We start from the raw sequence: 12,401 nt of genomic DNA, 5'->3' as shown, positions 1-12,401 counted from the left end.
AAATCAATAAAATGAGTCTTTTTAAGAGAATTCAATAAAAGAGGCCAGGGGTGGCCTAATCATTGATGCCATAAGTCTTGAGAGATGGCAGCAAACGTTGATGATGAGCCTTGGTCTTGAAGTCCTTCACAAGAAAACCAAACGGGTCAAATTTAATGGAAACTTGGTTGTCCATTGTGAGACGGCGAACCGATAATAGGTTTTTAATTATATGAGGGGCTAAAAGGACGTTATTTAGTTGAAAGGGTGGGTAGGGTGGTTTTAGTTTTTGGTTGCCGTATCCACTAACAGGAATGGTATTACCATCCCCGACAACAATATTTCTAGAATTGCCCGTATTTAAAAAGGACGAGAAGTTACCTGGGTTGTTGGTCATATGGTTCGTTGCCCCTGTGTCCATGATCCAAGGCTGCTCCGGTGGGTATAGAGACATCGTGTGAAGAGCTTGTTCAATGTCTGTTGGAGCATAGCCGGCTGTATAAGACTGACTAGGTCGTGGTCTGAGAATTCCTTGAGCACCTTGAGTTGGAGTAGGTGGTCTAGCAGCCGTTGGGTACGGGCATGGTGGGTTGGACATGTATGGGTACCATGGGGGCCATTGGGGTTGCATGACCAAAGGCATGCGTTGCATGGAGAATTAACATGATGCTGATGTGAGGAGAAAGTCGAGCCGCGGCCACAGGCTGATGAGAACCGGCCCCTGCCCCGACCACGGGAGCGTCCACGGCCACGGGTGTTGTCCATGTTTTGGTTTTCTGGGCGGTGGAGGACCCGTCTGTGTTGGATGCGGAGGTGTGAAGTGCGTAGCAACTGCCTTAGAGGCTTGCATAGCTTTGTTTGTCTTTTCGGCTTCTTCATGACATAACCGAGAACGTGCTTCATTGAAGGTAGGTAGTGGTTTCTCGTTTTGGAGAATGGTGGCAGTTGTTTCATATTGTTCGGTTAGGCCCGTTATGAGTTGAAGTACTAATTGTTGGTTGTTGAGGGGGGCATCAACATTTGTTAATTGATCGGACAACGCTTTAACTTCTCTACAGTATGCCTCCATATTTAGAAAATCTTCTAAACGAGTGTTGGTCAGTTTTTGTTGAAGATAAAGGGCACGAGATGGTTTATTGTCTTGGAATAGTGTTTCCAAGGCTTCCCAAGCAGCACACACGGTGCTCTTCGGTTTGATAATGGTCTGAAGGAGATCGGTGGAGATAGTACCGTATATCCATTGTAAGACAATAGCATCGAGACGGTTCCATAATTCAATTTCAGCCGCCGATGCTTTATCACCGAAGGTGGCTGCTGGTGATGCGCTTTTCGCAAGGTGGTCCTGAACCTGGAACGCGGTACAATGAATCCGAAATTGTTCGAACCAGGTGACATATTGGGCGGTTTCGTTGTCAAGTGTTATCGGTATGAAGTTCTTGATATTGGAGATGGCGGCAGCGGGATGAATTTTAGCATCCATGGGGTTTGTTAAGAAGAATAGAGAAGGGTATGAGTTTGGCAGTGAGAAGGGAGGAGATAAACAATAAAGTGCTTGAGAAAAATGCTGATGAAGAATGTTAGGGTTTTAGGTTTAAGGATCGGTGGAATTTGATACCATGAAAGATTATTGGAATCAAATCCTAGCCCTTCTCATTAAACTTATCCCTTATATAGGGGAAATCATACAAATCACCTATACAATACAATTATACTATTGCTATGATTACACAATATTTTCCCAATTTATACATCATCTAGAATAATCTATCCAATTTTATGTTTATGGCTCCAATTTCTTGGTCAGTTCATCCATGGCGTTCACGGTTGATGTTTGAAACTCAAAATTGATAATCAATTTGTGTTTGTTTTTGCAAACATGGATTGATTGATGAAATTTAATGCTATACACATCATATCAGTCAAGATGCGTCATCAATTTGTTTCAATTTAATAATCTTATCTGTTATACCGTCACCAACTTCTTGTTTCTTTATTTTTGGGCTGGTTAATCGGGCCACCAAAACTGTTCCAGGATGGGAATTTTGATTGCGCAACATGGTGGGTGGTGGTGACTAGTGGTGGTGGTGGTCGGGGTGATGAAGATGAAGGGATGAAAGGACACAAACTGAGGTAGCGTTTGATATGCAGCAATAACAGGGGAAATGGAATGATTCATTACGTGGGAATGAAAAGTGTGATGTTTGGTTGCTCAATGGAATGGAATCATCCATTAAACATGAAATCTCATTCCATCAAAACCATTCCTTTCCACTCCCTTCTTTTTTTTCATTCCATTCCCCCTTTCACCCTACTTTCTCAACAACACCATCAATTAACAACAACAACCACCACCACCACTACCATCGCCACCACCACCATCTTACAAACAGCGTTACCACCGCCACCGTCGTCACCACCATCGTTGCGGTAACCATCCAACCATTGTCATCTTCTCCGCTTGGTCGTCACCCGCCAACACCATTGTCGCGGCCTGACCACCACCACCTGACCGCCACCACCGTTGCCGCCACCCTACCATCGTCATCACTACCAATGCTACCACCGCTTGACCACCACCACCGCCACCACAACCATCACCCTTGCCGCCTAACCGCCAGCGCCACTGCCACCGTCGCCATCGCCACCACCATTTTCGTCACCGGAGCTACTACCACCACCGTCGCCAATGTAGTTATTTTTTTTTGGTAAAAAAAAATAATTTGTGATAGGAGTGTTTTTATTATTTCTATTTCATCCTATAATTTGTTTGGATACCAAACAACATAAAAATAATTCATTTCATTCCTATAGGTTAACCAGACAAGATAAAGGAATATAATGATCTATTTCATTTTCTTGGTCATTCCATTCCTTCTCTCATTCCATTCTCTCTTCATTCCATTACCTCCAACCAAACATACCCTGAATGTTCCCAAAATATTGGAACGCAAAATGAACGTTATAAAAGAGCATTATAGTCATTTCCGTTTTCCATTGAATGGACGTTAAGAATGTGAGACTCAGATGATGCGTTTTAAAGCCATAGGGACTCATTCGGGCCATTTTGAGTTTTAGTCTCACAAGGCGTGGCTGCTAGAAACCATATAGACACAAATAGGTATTATTATTATTATTATTATTATTATTATTATTATTATTATATATACCCAACAAAAATAAGACTATCATATATATTTTACAAACTAGTTAAGATTAGTAAATGTATCTGCGCATTGCGGCGAAGTTCAAATCGATCAAAATCCATAAAAATGAATATCAATACCGACACTAATAGCTTTGTTATTATAAAGGATATCGTCACATGTTTTACGCTGATCGAAAACCAAAATAATGAATAAATTTGTTAGTCCCAATAATACTGACACCCATACCTATGTAGGAATGTTGAGGAAAATAAAATCAAAATTGTATATTCATTTTTTTAGTTAATGAACATGATATATAACGAAAACACTAGGTTTAGTGAAAGCTAGTACATGGAACAAGGTAAGGTCCTTATATCGATTACCTTACATCGGTTGGATTTACTTATTGAACATAGTTCTCAAACCATAGAATTTCATTTACCTTACGCATCGGAAACATAGAAAGTCGTAAACATAAGAAAACATAGCATTTTATCTTTAAGATTAACAAAAAGAAACATAAAATTCCTACATAGATGCTAGTCACTAGTCTGGGGTAGCCCGTCGATGCACTCCTTCGTAGCATAAACGTTGCATGTCATCTACCTGATGTGCATACAAGTCAGCTACACTAAGTGAGTTCTAATTTAATGCATAATGTCAATCATCATAACATGTAACATAATATAACGCATTATAGTGTAGCGCGCTATACTGTAACGTATAGTGACACAACATTTACTAACAATCCTATGAACACGTTCCCCCCTTTTTCATATGCTCATTCCAAAGAACACACGTACAAGGCTCACTAGCCTTCTCCTATGTTCAACATTATAAACACACATGGCTCACTGACCTTCTCCTATATTCAATAATATAAACACGTACAAGGCTCCCAGACCTTTTCCTATGTTCAACATTACAAACACATACAAAGCTCAAGAATCTTCTCCTATGTTCAACATTACAAACACGTACAAGGCTCACCGGCCTTCTCCTATGTTCAGCATTACAAACACATACAAGACTCATCGGTCTTCTCATATGTTCAACATGATAAGCGTACAAGGCTCACCGGCCTTTGTAACATTCGTTACTTTTCAAACCCGAAAACCGGACCCATTTTGAAAATTTTCACTTTTGTTTATAATATATATGTATATATGTGTGTGTGTGTGTGTGTGTGTGTGTGTGTGTGTATATAGACATATATAACTCAAGTTTTCGTTTCGAATATTTTATGTGACATCGTTGTTACTTTACATAGTGGAATTCGTTAAACCGACCCGTTGGTCATTTCGATATAATTTTGTTGTTCATCATTAGTATAGCGTTCACGATGATTTACGATTATCATTTGTTCCTTTCATATTCAGTTGTTTCAATTCCGGGATTTAAGTTGTTGTTAAGTTCAATCCGTTTTCAAACTATACAGGTAAAATACGAAAATACCTCATAAAATTATAACATATTATTACATTTTATAACACGTTAAAGTTTAAGGTCCAATTGGTAAATATGTATATTAACTTCAATTTAAAGAGAGCTTCAAAGTGTAGAGACCAGAATTGTAATTATGTTTAAAATATAATAATTTAATAAACCAACCCCCTGCCCCCCTCTCTCTTCGGTTTTCTGACGTGTCCTCTGGCTGCAAGTCCGGCGAGACCGGCAGCTCCGGAAACCACTCAATAACCCTCGTAACATACATAATAACTCAATTAAATTGTCGTAACGGCTTAAGACCATAACGAATTACCCTTAATCACCAATAAACATCGCGTAACTAACCCGTAATCGGTGCTTTGACTCCCGTAAACTTCGTTAACCACTGGAATTAACATTAACTCACAATTACAACAATTAAACGGCATACGATCAAATTTTTAGTATAAATATGGCCAACACCTTAATCTAAACTCACCCATAACATTAATCTTCACTAGTATACTCTCAAAATTCATGAAATTAATCTCCAAAGACGTTTTCCGGCGAGCCATGGTTAACCATCAAACAAGGTCGTTACCAAGTAATATTTACATGAGTTTGAATCGTTTTTCTATGATTAATAAAATCCCTAACCTTATTTAATCAAACATGGATCGCTTTATGAGAATTGAAAGTCTAGGGTTTATGTTATAGAAAATGAACTTATGATTTAATATAAATTAAACTGTTTCTGATCTTGTATCAAGTACAAGGCTAGCTTAGATGGTTAGACCGTGTGGGTGTGGATTGAAAGACCCGGATTTGAGTCCGGGCCAGCTCATAAATTCTTTTATTTTTTAAAACCCTTTTGTTAATATATCTTAACCAAATAAATATCTTTAAAAATCATAATAAATCAATAAAAATCATTTTTAGATAAAATAAAATTTTTATAAAATATAAATTATCATTTTCAACTAAAACCCAACTTTCACGCTCACCAAAACTAATTTATTTTCTTTTTGTTACTTTATGAACTTTAAAATTCGTTATCTTTAAAATTCGTTAACATAAATATTCATCGAGTTATAATTATCATTTAAAAGCCGTACATTGTAATATCGTAACTCTCACATAATTAGATAATATTTAAATAATATATTTTGTTACACCATTAAAAATTAGTTTATAATTCCGTTACGATTAAGCTTTTAATTAATTAAATTTCATTCGTTACACCCTATTTCGTTAGCTTATAACTCGTAAACTTTGACTCGCTAATATTTATTGGTTTTAGCCCATTAACTTTACTTCAAAGACTTAGTTATAATCGCTCAATTTAAGATTTTCATTTAAAATCCGTTCAATGTAAAACCATAACTCTCACATTAGTATTAAAGTTATAATAGTAAAAAGCCTTAAAATTATCATTAAGCCTAAAATAATTTATCCATGCCTAAATAAACTAATATAGTTCCAATAAAATTAGACAATAATTAACTTTAATAATCCCGTTAGATTATCTTTAAATATTCATATTTATTTTATTTATATTTATAGTTCGAGAAGTCCAATCGTTTCGGGGTCTTTAACACACACTCGGTTGCTTTGGTTTCGTTATTGTGGTTTCGGTTTTCATTGCAATGTTTATCTTCGATTTCAATGTGAGTTTCTCACAACTTCTTTTTAAATGTTTTCATTATTTGGGATAGCATATGTACTTATTACAAAATTCAAGTATTATGATTTCTATTACAAACTACAATTCATTATATGGACTTGTGTGTTATTTGATTACTTGCTTGAATTTTCTTGTACGTGGTAGCCTCAATAAGTATGGTCATACGCTCCCCTTTGCACTCAAGTCCATTGTATCGAGTTGAAAAGGGCCTCATTATCCGAGTACGTTGGTTATTACCAACTGGAAAGGACCTTACTTGCGCGATTACCCGAGTACGTTGGTTGATACCAACTGGAAGGGACTTTACTTGCTCTTTTATCACTTCTCCATGAACTATATGATTTTTATGTATCTATATAAAACTGTGAGAACTCACCAACTATGTATATAGTTGACATTATTTTATACATATGTTGCAGGTACCGTGATTAGAGGTTGATACTTGAAGAAGACACTAGACTTAGGTTATTTAAACAAATGGACAAAATATTTAGTTGTGTTTATATTTTCTTGTATTCTTTGTTGTAAATTTGTGTATATGATGTTTAAATCAATTAATGATAATATTGTCACTTAATAGTGTCACATGTGTTTTGAACAATCTGCACGGTCACACTAGGACATTTCCGCTTTAGCCGGGGTGTTACAGCTTTCTCTTATATTCAACATCATAAACACATACAATGCTCACCGACCTTCTCCTATGTTCACACGTATCCTATATATACTCATCCCATGAATGTTAGTGCATTCACCTAGTCAATATATCTTATACATTTCTCAAAAATGTTACCATTCATTAATATTTGCGTCTTCTTCCTTAAACGCATAGGCTAGAATCCTATAACCGTTCTCTCTTTTTAAAACATTTCCTGAGTATGCACGCTGCCCCAAAACATAACATAAAAATGCGGTCTATAAACTTATTTGATAAAGTTAACTTCCTAGTCATAACTTCCTTTCATGAGCCAAGCACTTGACCAGTTGTACAAGGTCGATGACATAAACTCATCAAACCCTATCTTAATAAGACTTTGAGATGTCTCATCCTAGTTCTCGTCTCAACTAAGTTATCCTGAAGCTATGTTATTACCATATGCAAGTTCTCATGAAGTCATGCTAAGTTATCACCTCATCTAAGTTATTGTGAAACTAGGGTTCTCGCATCACCATCATTATCGTGAAACTTTACTATGTTATGGCCTAATCAAGTGATCGCATACCAAATGCAATAGCTTTAGACTAAAGGTGTACTTTAATTGTACATGACTAGATGACACAAAAACTAAATTAATTAACTAAGATAACTAAGCTGAATGTGGTAACTGAGTGTATCTCTGATAACTAGTACTTCCTGTGATAACTAAGCCAGGCCCGATGACTAGGCTTAAACACGCTAACTAGGCTAGGCGTGACAACTCGGGTAGCGTTTGATATGCAGAAATGATAGGGGGAATGGAATAATTCATTGCGTGGGAATAAAAAAAAGTGATGTTTTGTTGCTCAATGGAATGGAATCATCCATTACACATGAAATCTCATTCCACATTCCTCCTTCACCCTACTTTCTCAACAACCACCACCACCACTACCATCGCCACCACCACCTCTGCGCCAACATCGTTCCCGCCGCCACCGTGGCACCGTCGTCGCCACCATAGTTGCCGCCACCATCGTCGCCTTAACCACCGCAACTGTTGTCACTGTCGTCGCCCGAACATCACCGCCACCACCACTATCGTTGCCTGACCACCACCCCCACCACCTTTTCCCATTCTATTCACCATTTTTTTAATATATTGTACCATTTCTTTTATTAATTGCAATTACTTAGGCTTTCTCCATGTCTATCTATCTATATATATTAAAAGTAGCTGGGTTTTCTGTAATCCTTTACTATGAACTGGATGCTAAAACTAGCCATAAAAACAAGCATCACAATAATAACAATTCTTTGGACCAAAAATCAAGTCATTGGTTAGGTTATATATTTCAAACGCATAGATAATTTTTTTTTATAAAAACTAACTTATAAGTTATATGGTCAAATAATTAAATAGACAAAAAAAGAAAAAAAAAAGTATTATCTTGACCCATCTAAAAATTGACTCACTTGGAACCATAATTATAACATACAGCATTTAAAAACCCTAAAATATTTAATATTGATGTGTGTGAATATATATAAAATTTGAATAAAAGTTTCACACAAATCGGGTTTTAAAAATGGTTTTCACCAACAACCAAACCACACACGAAAGGCAAGTGTACCTATCGTTTGTAGCAAAGTATCGGTAAGAACCGAGTGTCAATCCATGGACACGGCTAACTTTTGATGCTAAATCTTTGTAATTAATTTAACCAAACAAACAATCCAAGTAATTTTTCAAGTAACTAAGCTAGCATACAACAATAACAAAGCAAATACAGTACAGCTAACAATCAATCCAAACAAAGCTACTTAGACTATGCATCCACTTAAATTTAGTGACAAAATGACAATGATAATGGCAAACATCATGTATTAAGCATCAATATCAAATTCCAATCAAGGCAACCTAATACTAACAACAAAACATCGTGATGGGTATTCAACAAGTTAATAACCATAGATTAGTAAGTTTGTCAAAACTACCTAATCTCACAATTAAAGGAAAGCTAGCATGAAAACAATAAACTAACCACCTAGAATCATGTAAAATAGACAAGTTCAAGAACACTAGTTAGACACATGAGTCTTTCAAATTAGCAAAATATAAACTAAGGATTATGGCCTTAATCTCAAGCAAACATTAACCAACTCAAAGAATCATATTATCACCATACAATTTTCCAATATCAAGTGATAGGTTTCATGCTTGTTAAAATTCATAACCAAGTTAATTTCCACTAGTCATTCCTAACTTAGTGATATAAACAAAGTATGCATACACAAACTAAGTTCAAAAACAAATACTCAACACATAGTTTTCCAACATATTATGGCTAAGCATCTATCAAACTAACAAGACTAGGAATTAAAACAAGCATTCAACCATTAAACTCTATTCAAGAACATGTCATAAACTTGAAGAACACCAATTTACCAAAATCATGCATAGATAAATATCACATAAGTAGAAGTTTCAACATAATCTAAGTAACAAGAGATAAGGCTTAATACAACAACCAAAAATCAAAATAATCTTACAAATCATTGTCAAGAACAAAAGATTGCAAAATAAGATGAATGATGATTGTTACTTGAAAGGATGATCACACAAGATGGAAGCCTTGAATTCTATCTAGCAAACACACAATAATTTTCCAGCAAGTTTGAGAATTCCCCTAAGGCTCCACACCATAAATGAAGAGAATTGAAGGCTTATAAGCTGTCTGGTCACTTGGCATGGTCGTGCCAAAAAGTGCACGGTCGTGCCCACATATAGTAAGTCAATGTTTTGCTTTCTCCCGACCAATTTTGCAGTTTTCTCTGATTTGGCACGGTCATGCCAAAAAGTGGCATGGTCGTGCGGCTCGGCACTGGCAAGCATGGTCGTGCAAGACGGCACTGGCAAGTGTACTGGCAAGCATGGTCGTGCAGGTCTGGCAGAATGCTTATTTTGTCCCTGAAACGCCCTCTTTTCATGTTTTCTTTGTCGGGCGAGCGTCCGGACCTGCAATTTCACAAATAACTCTAATAAGTATCAAAACCAATGAATTTGCATGGAGTTTAACACAAATATGAGGATAATTCAATGCAATAAGTGTACACTTTGGATTACATCAAATATCATATTTAAATTTAAACAAATTAAATACAAAAATAAAATCAATTTAAATGGTGTCGACTAACCGAATGTGATATATAATAAATGTTACTTAATCGATATATTTATAATAATAAGTTTAAGGTGTTTAAAATTTATTTCTAAACAAAAAGGGTTTAAATGTTAAATTGAATAACTGATTCTAAAATAAACTTAAGGACCATTTTTGCCATGTCTTGAAAGTCAATTTGAAGGCTTTGAAGCATGCCGTGAACTTCCTTTCCAGTAAATACGGAGTGATGATTCTAATCAATCTCTTAACAATTTAAGCGAGGCCCGTTTGCTTACAACTAACTTATTAAAAGACAATCACAAAACCCTAAGAGCCCCTTCGTTTCACAGATTTTTTTTAAAGGATTTCGAATTGGAATTGGATTTGGAATTGGAATGGAATATTTGAGAATCCCTTTCATGTGTTTGGTTGGTTAATATGTATTGGAATTGGAATCTTCTTCATTCTCGGTTTGTTTTTCTTTTTTTTTTTTAAGAACGAGGACAACGAAGGAAACGTTTTAGTTTTTTTACATTTTTCGTTTTTGATTTATATTTTGAGTTATGATTTTTTTATTAATTTTTTTGAATTTATTTTTAGGGGTTTTTTTTTCCATAACAATCCTTTAAGATAGGTGGGATTTTGAAATCCCATGAAATACGGGATTTGATGGGATTTAGTTTCCATTCCCATTCTTTTATTTAATGAAACGAACATATCAATTCATGGGATTTAAAATCCCATTCCTTAGAATTCCTTTCAAATCCTTGAAACGAACATGACCTAAATCTATACTTTTCTCTACCGCCAACACCGTCGTCGCCACCCTGTGAATTTTCGGAAAACTGCACCACCACCGCCGTGTTAGCGTCTCTCCTTGCCGACGCCGCTCGTAGTCACACACTACAGCACACCTCTGCTCTCTATGTTTCCGCGTTAAGCCGCCACCGGGAATTCGCTAAATACCGTCGCCACGAATCCTGCTCCACATTCGAAGGTAATAGTATAGTACATGATCGATTCTTGCTATTTTGTTATCCTTCTCGCCTATTTCCTATTTGAATTATCGGTTTAAAATATGGGGTTTAACGGGAAGAGGTTAAGTGAAACATCTGCTAAACAATTTTTGAAAACAACTCCACTGATTAATTCACCGGTTTCCAATCTCAAGGTAAACCTTTTTGCAAACTAAACCATGTTTTCTTTTATTTAACATACTAACCAGAGGCCGATGGCTCATCCTAATATTCATATATAAATTTGAATTTTTTTGTAATATTTCTACTAGCTAAATGTTGTTTTCAATGTTTTCAAAAGTCAACGATGTAAAATATGAAATCCAAAGTGAATAAGTAATATTTATGAAAAGGATGATTATTAGTTAATGTTAAAGCAAAGCATAACAATATAAATGGTTATGTTGGGATGACTGGTAAGTTAAATATTAACTATGTTCCATCTAATTCAAAAATATAAGTGGAGTTCATATATAAACAGTTTTAAAGCTTGTAATTATGATAGCAAATAGAAAAGAGTAATTATTGTTTAACATTTGTATACATGCACATCTTTTATTAAATAGTATATGGATTGTAAGCATACCCGAATGAAATAACATGATCTAAGTTACGATAAAATAATATTGTAGGTTCATGTGAGAGTTAAGGAGTATTGTACTTGTTGAGTTTTGCTCATCGATTAAGGTATGAATTATGTGGTATTTAAATTATAGCGTAAATATTGTTTTCACCGATCTCATAGTGTAAGGGTTTCGTGGCCTTACACTGGTAGCGTCATATTGTGTCGTGGTTTTCGTAACATATTGGTTCTTGAGTTGTTAGTCGTATCTTAGTTTTTGATCTGTTTCATAGTATCTTGTCACTGTCACCCTTATTAAGTCGTTTCTTTATATATTGCAAATTGTAAGATTTCTATTGTTTAAATTGATAACTGAAATGCATGCGATAGAATATATTTTATTGCACTCATTATCGCATATTCCAAATAGACCATTGTACGTGATGTATGGGTGAAATAATGTGTGTTAAGTAAGTTATATCGTGTGTTTTGTGTGTTTATATGTCGGAAACACGATTACTTTGAGTAGTTTCACGTTTACAAGTAAGTGAAGCTTAAAGGAGCTAAATTGGAGTATTTGAGATGCAGTGTAAATGAAGATTTTATTATATGGAATGATAGAGAATTTGAAGACGAAGACGTGGCCGTAAACGGTGCGTAAAATGGAGTGATCACGAATAAGTTATGGGCAAAACAGTACGGTGGGACAGTCACCGTAAGGCAGTAGGTGATGACCGTAGGCTACGGTCCCACCCTAGATGTCTGGGTGAAATAATGTGTGTTAA

The 12,401-nt window shown here is 35.8% G+C and overlaps 1 protein-coding gene across 1 annotated transcript; it reads right to left on the bottom strand.

Annotated features, from left to right (window-relative positions):
• Positions 1-637: 637 nt before the first annotated feature.
• On the bottom strand, positions 638-1,459 carry LOC143565170 (uncharacterized). Its single transcript, XM_077052229.1, has one exon. The coding sequence runs from the start codon at positions 1,457-1,459 to the stop codon at positions 638-640; it is 822 nt and encodes a 273-aa protein (XP_076908344.1).
• Positions 1,460-12,401: the final 10,942 nt, after the last annotated feature.

Source organism: Bidens hawaiensis, unplaced genomic scaffold, assembly GCF_021521415.1.
Source record: "Bidens hawaiensis isolate Kalapana, Puna unplaced genomic scaffold, B.hawaiensis_p1.1 tig00022295_1, whole genome shotgun sequence".
NCBI lineage: Eukaryota > Viridiplantae > Streptophyta > Magnoliopsida > Asterales > Asteraceae > Bidens > Bidens hawaiensis.
Note: the sequence above shows the minus strand (reverse complement) of the source record. Positions and strands in the feature narration are given on the sequence as shown.

Coding starts and splice junctions, on each gene's coding strand:
- LOC143565170 (XM_077052229.1), bottom strand. CDS start 1,459: ATGGATGCTAAAATTCATCCCGCTGCCGCCATCTCCAATATCAAGAAC.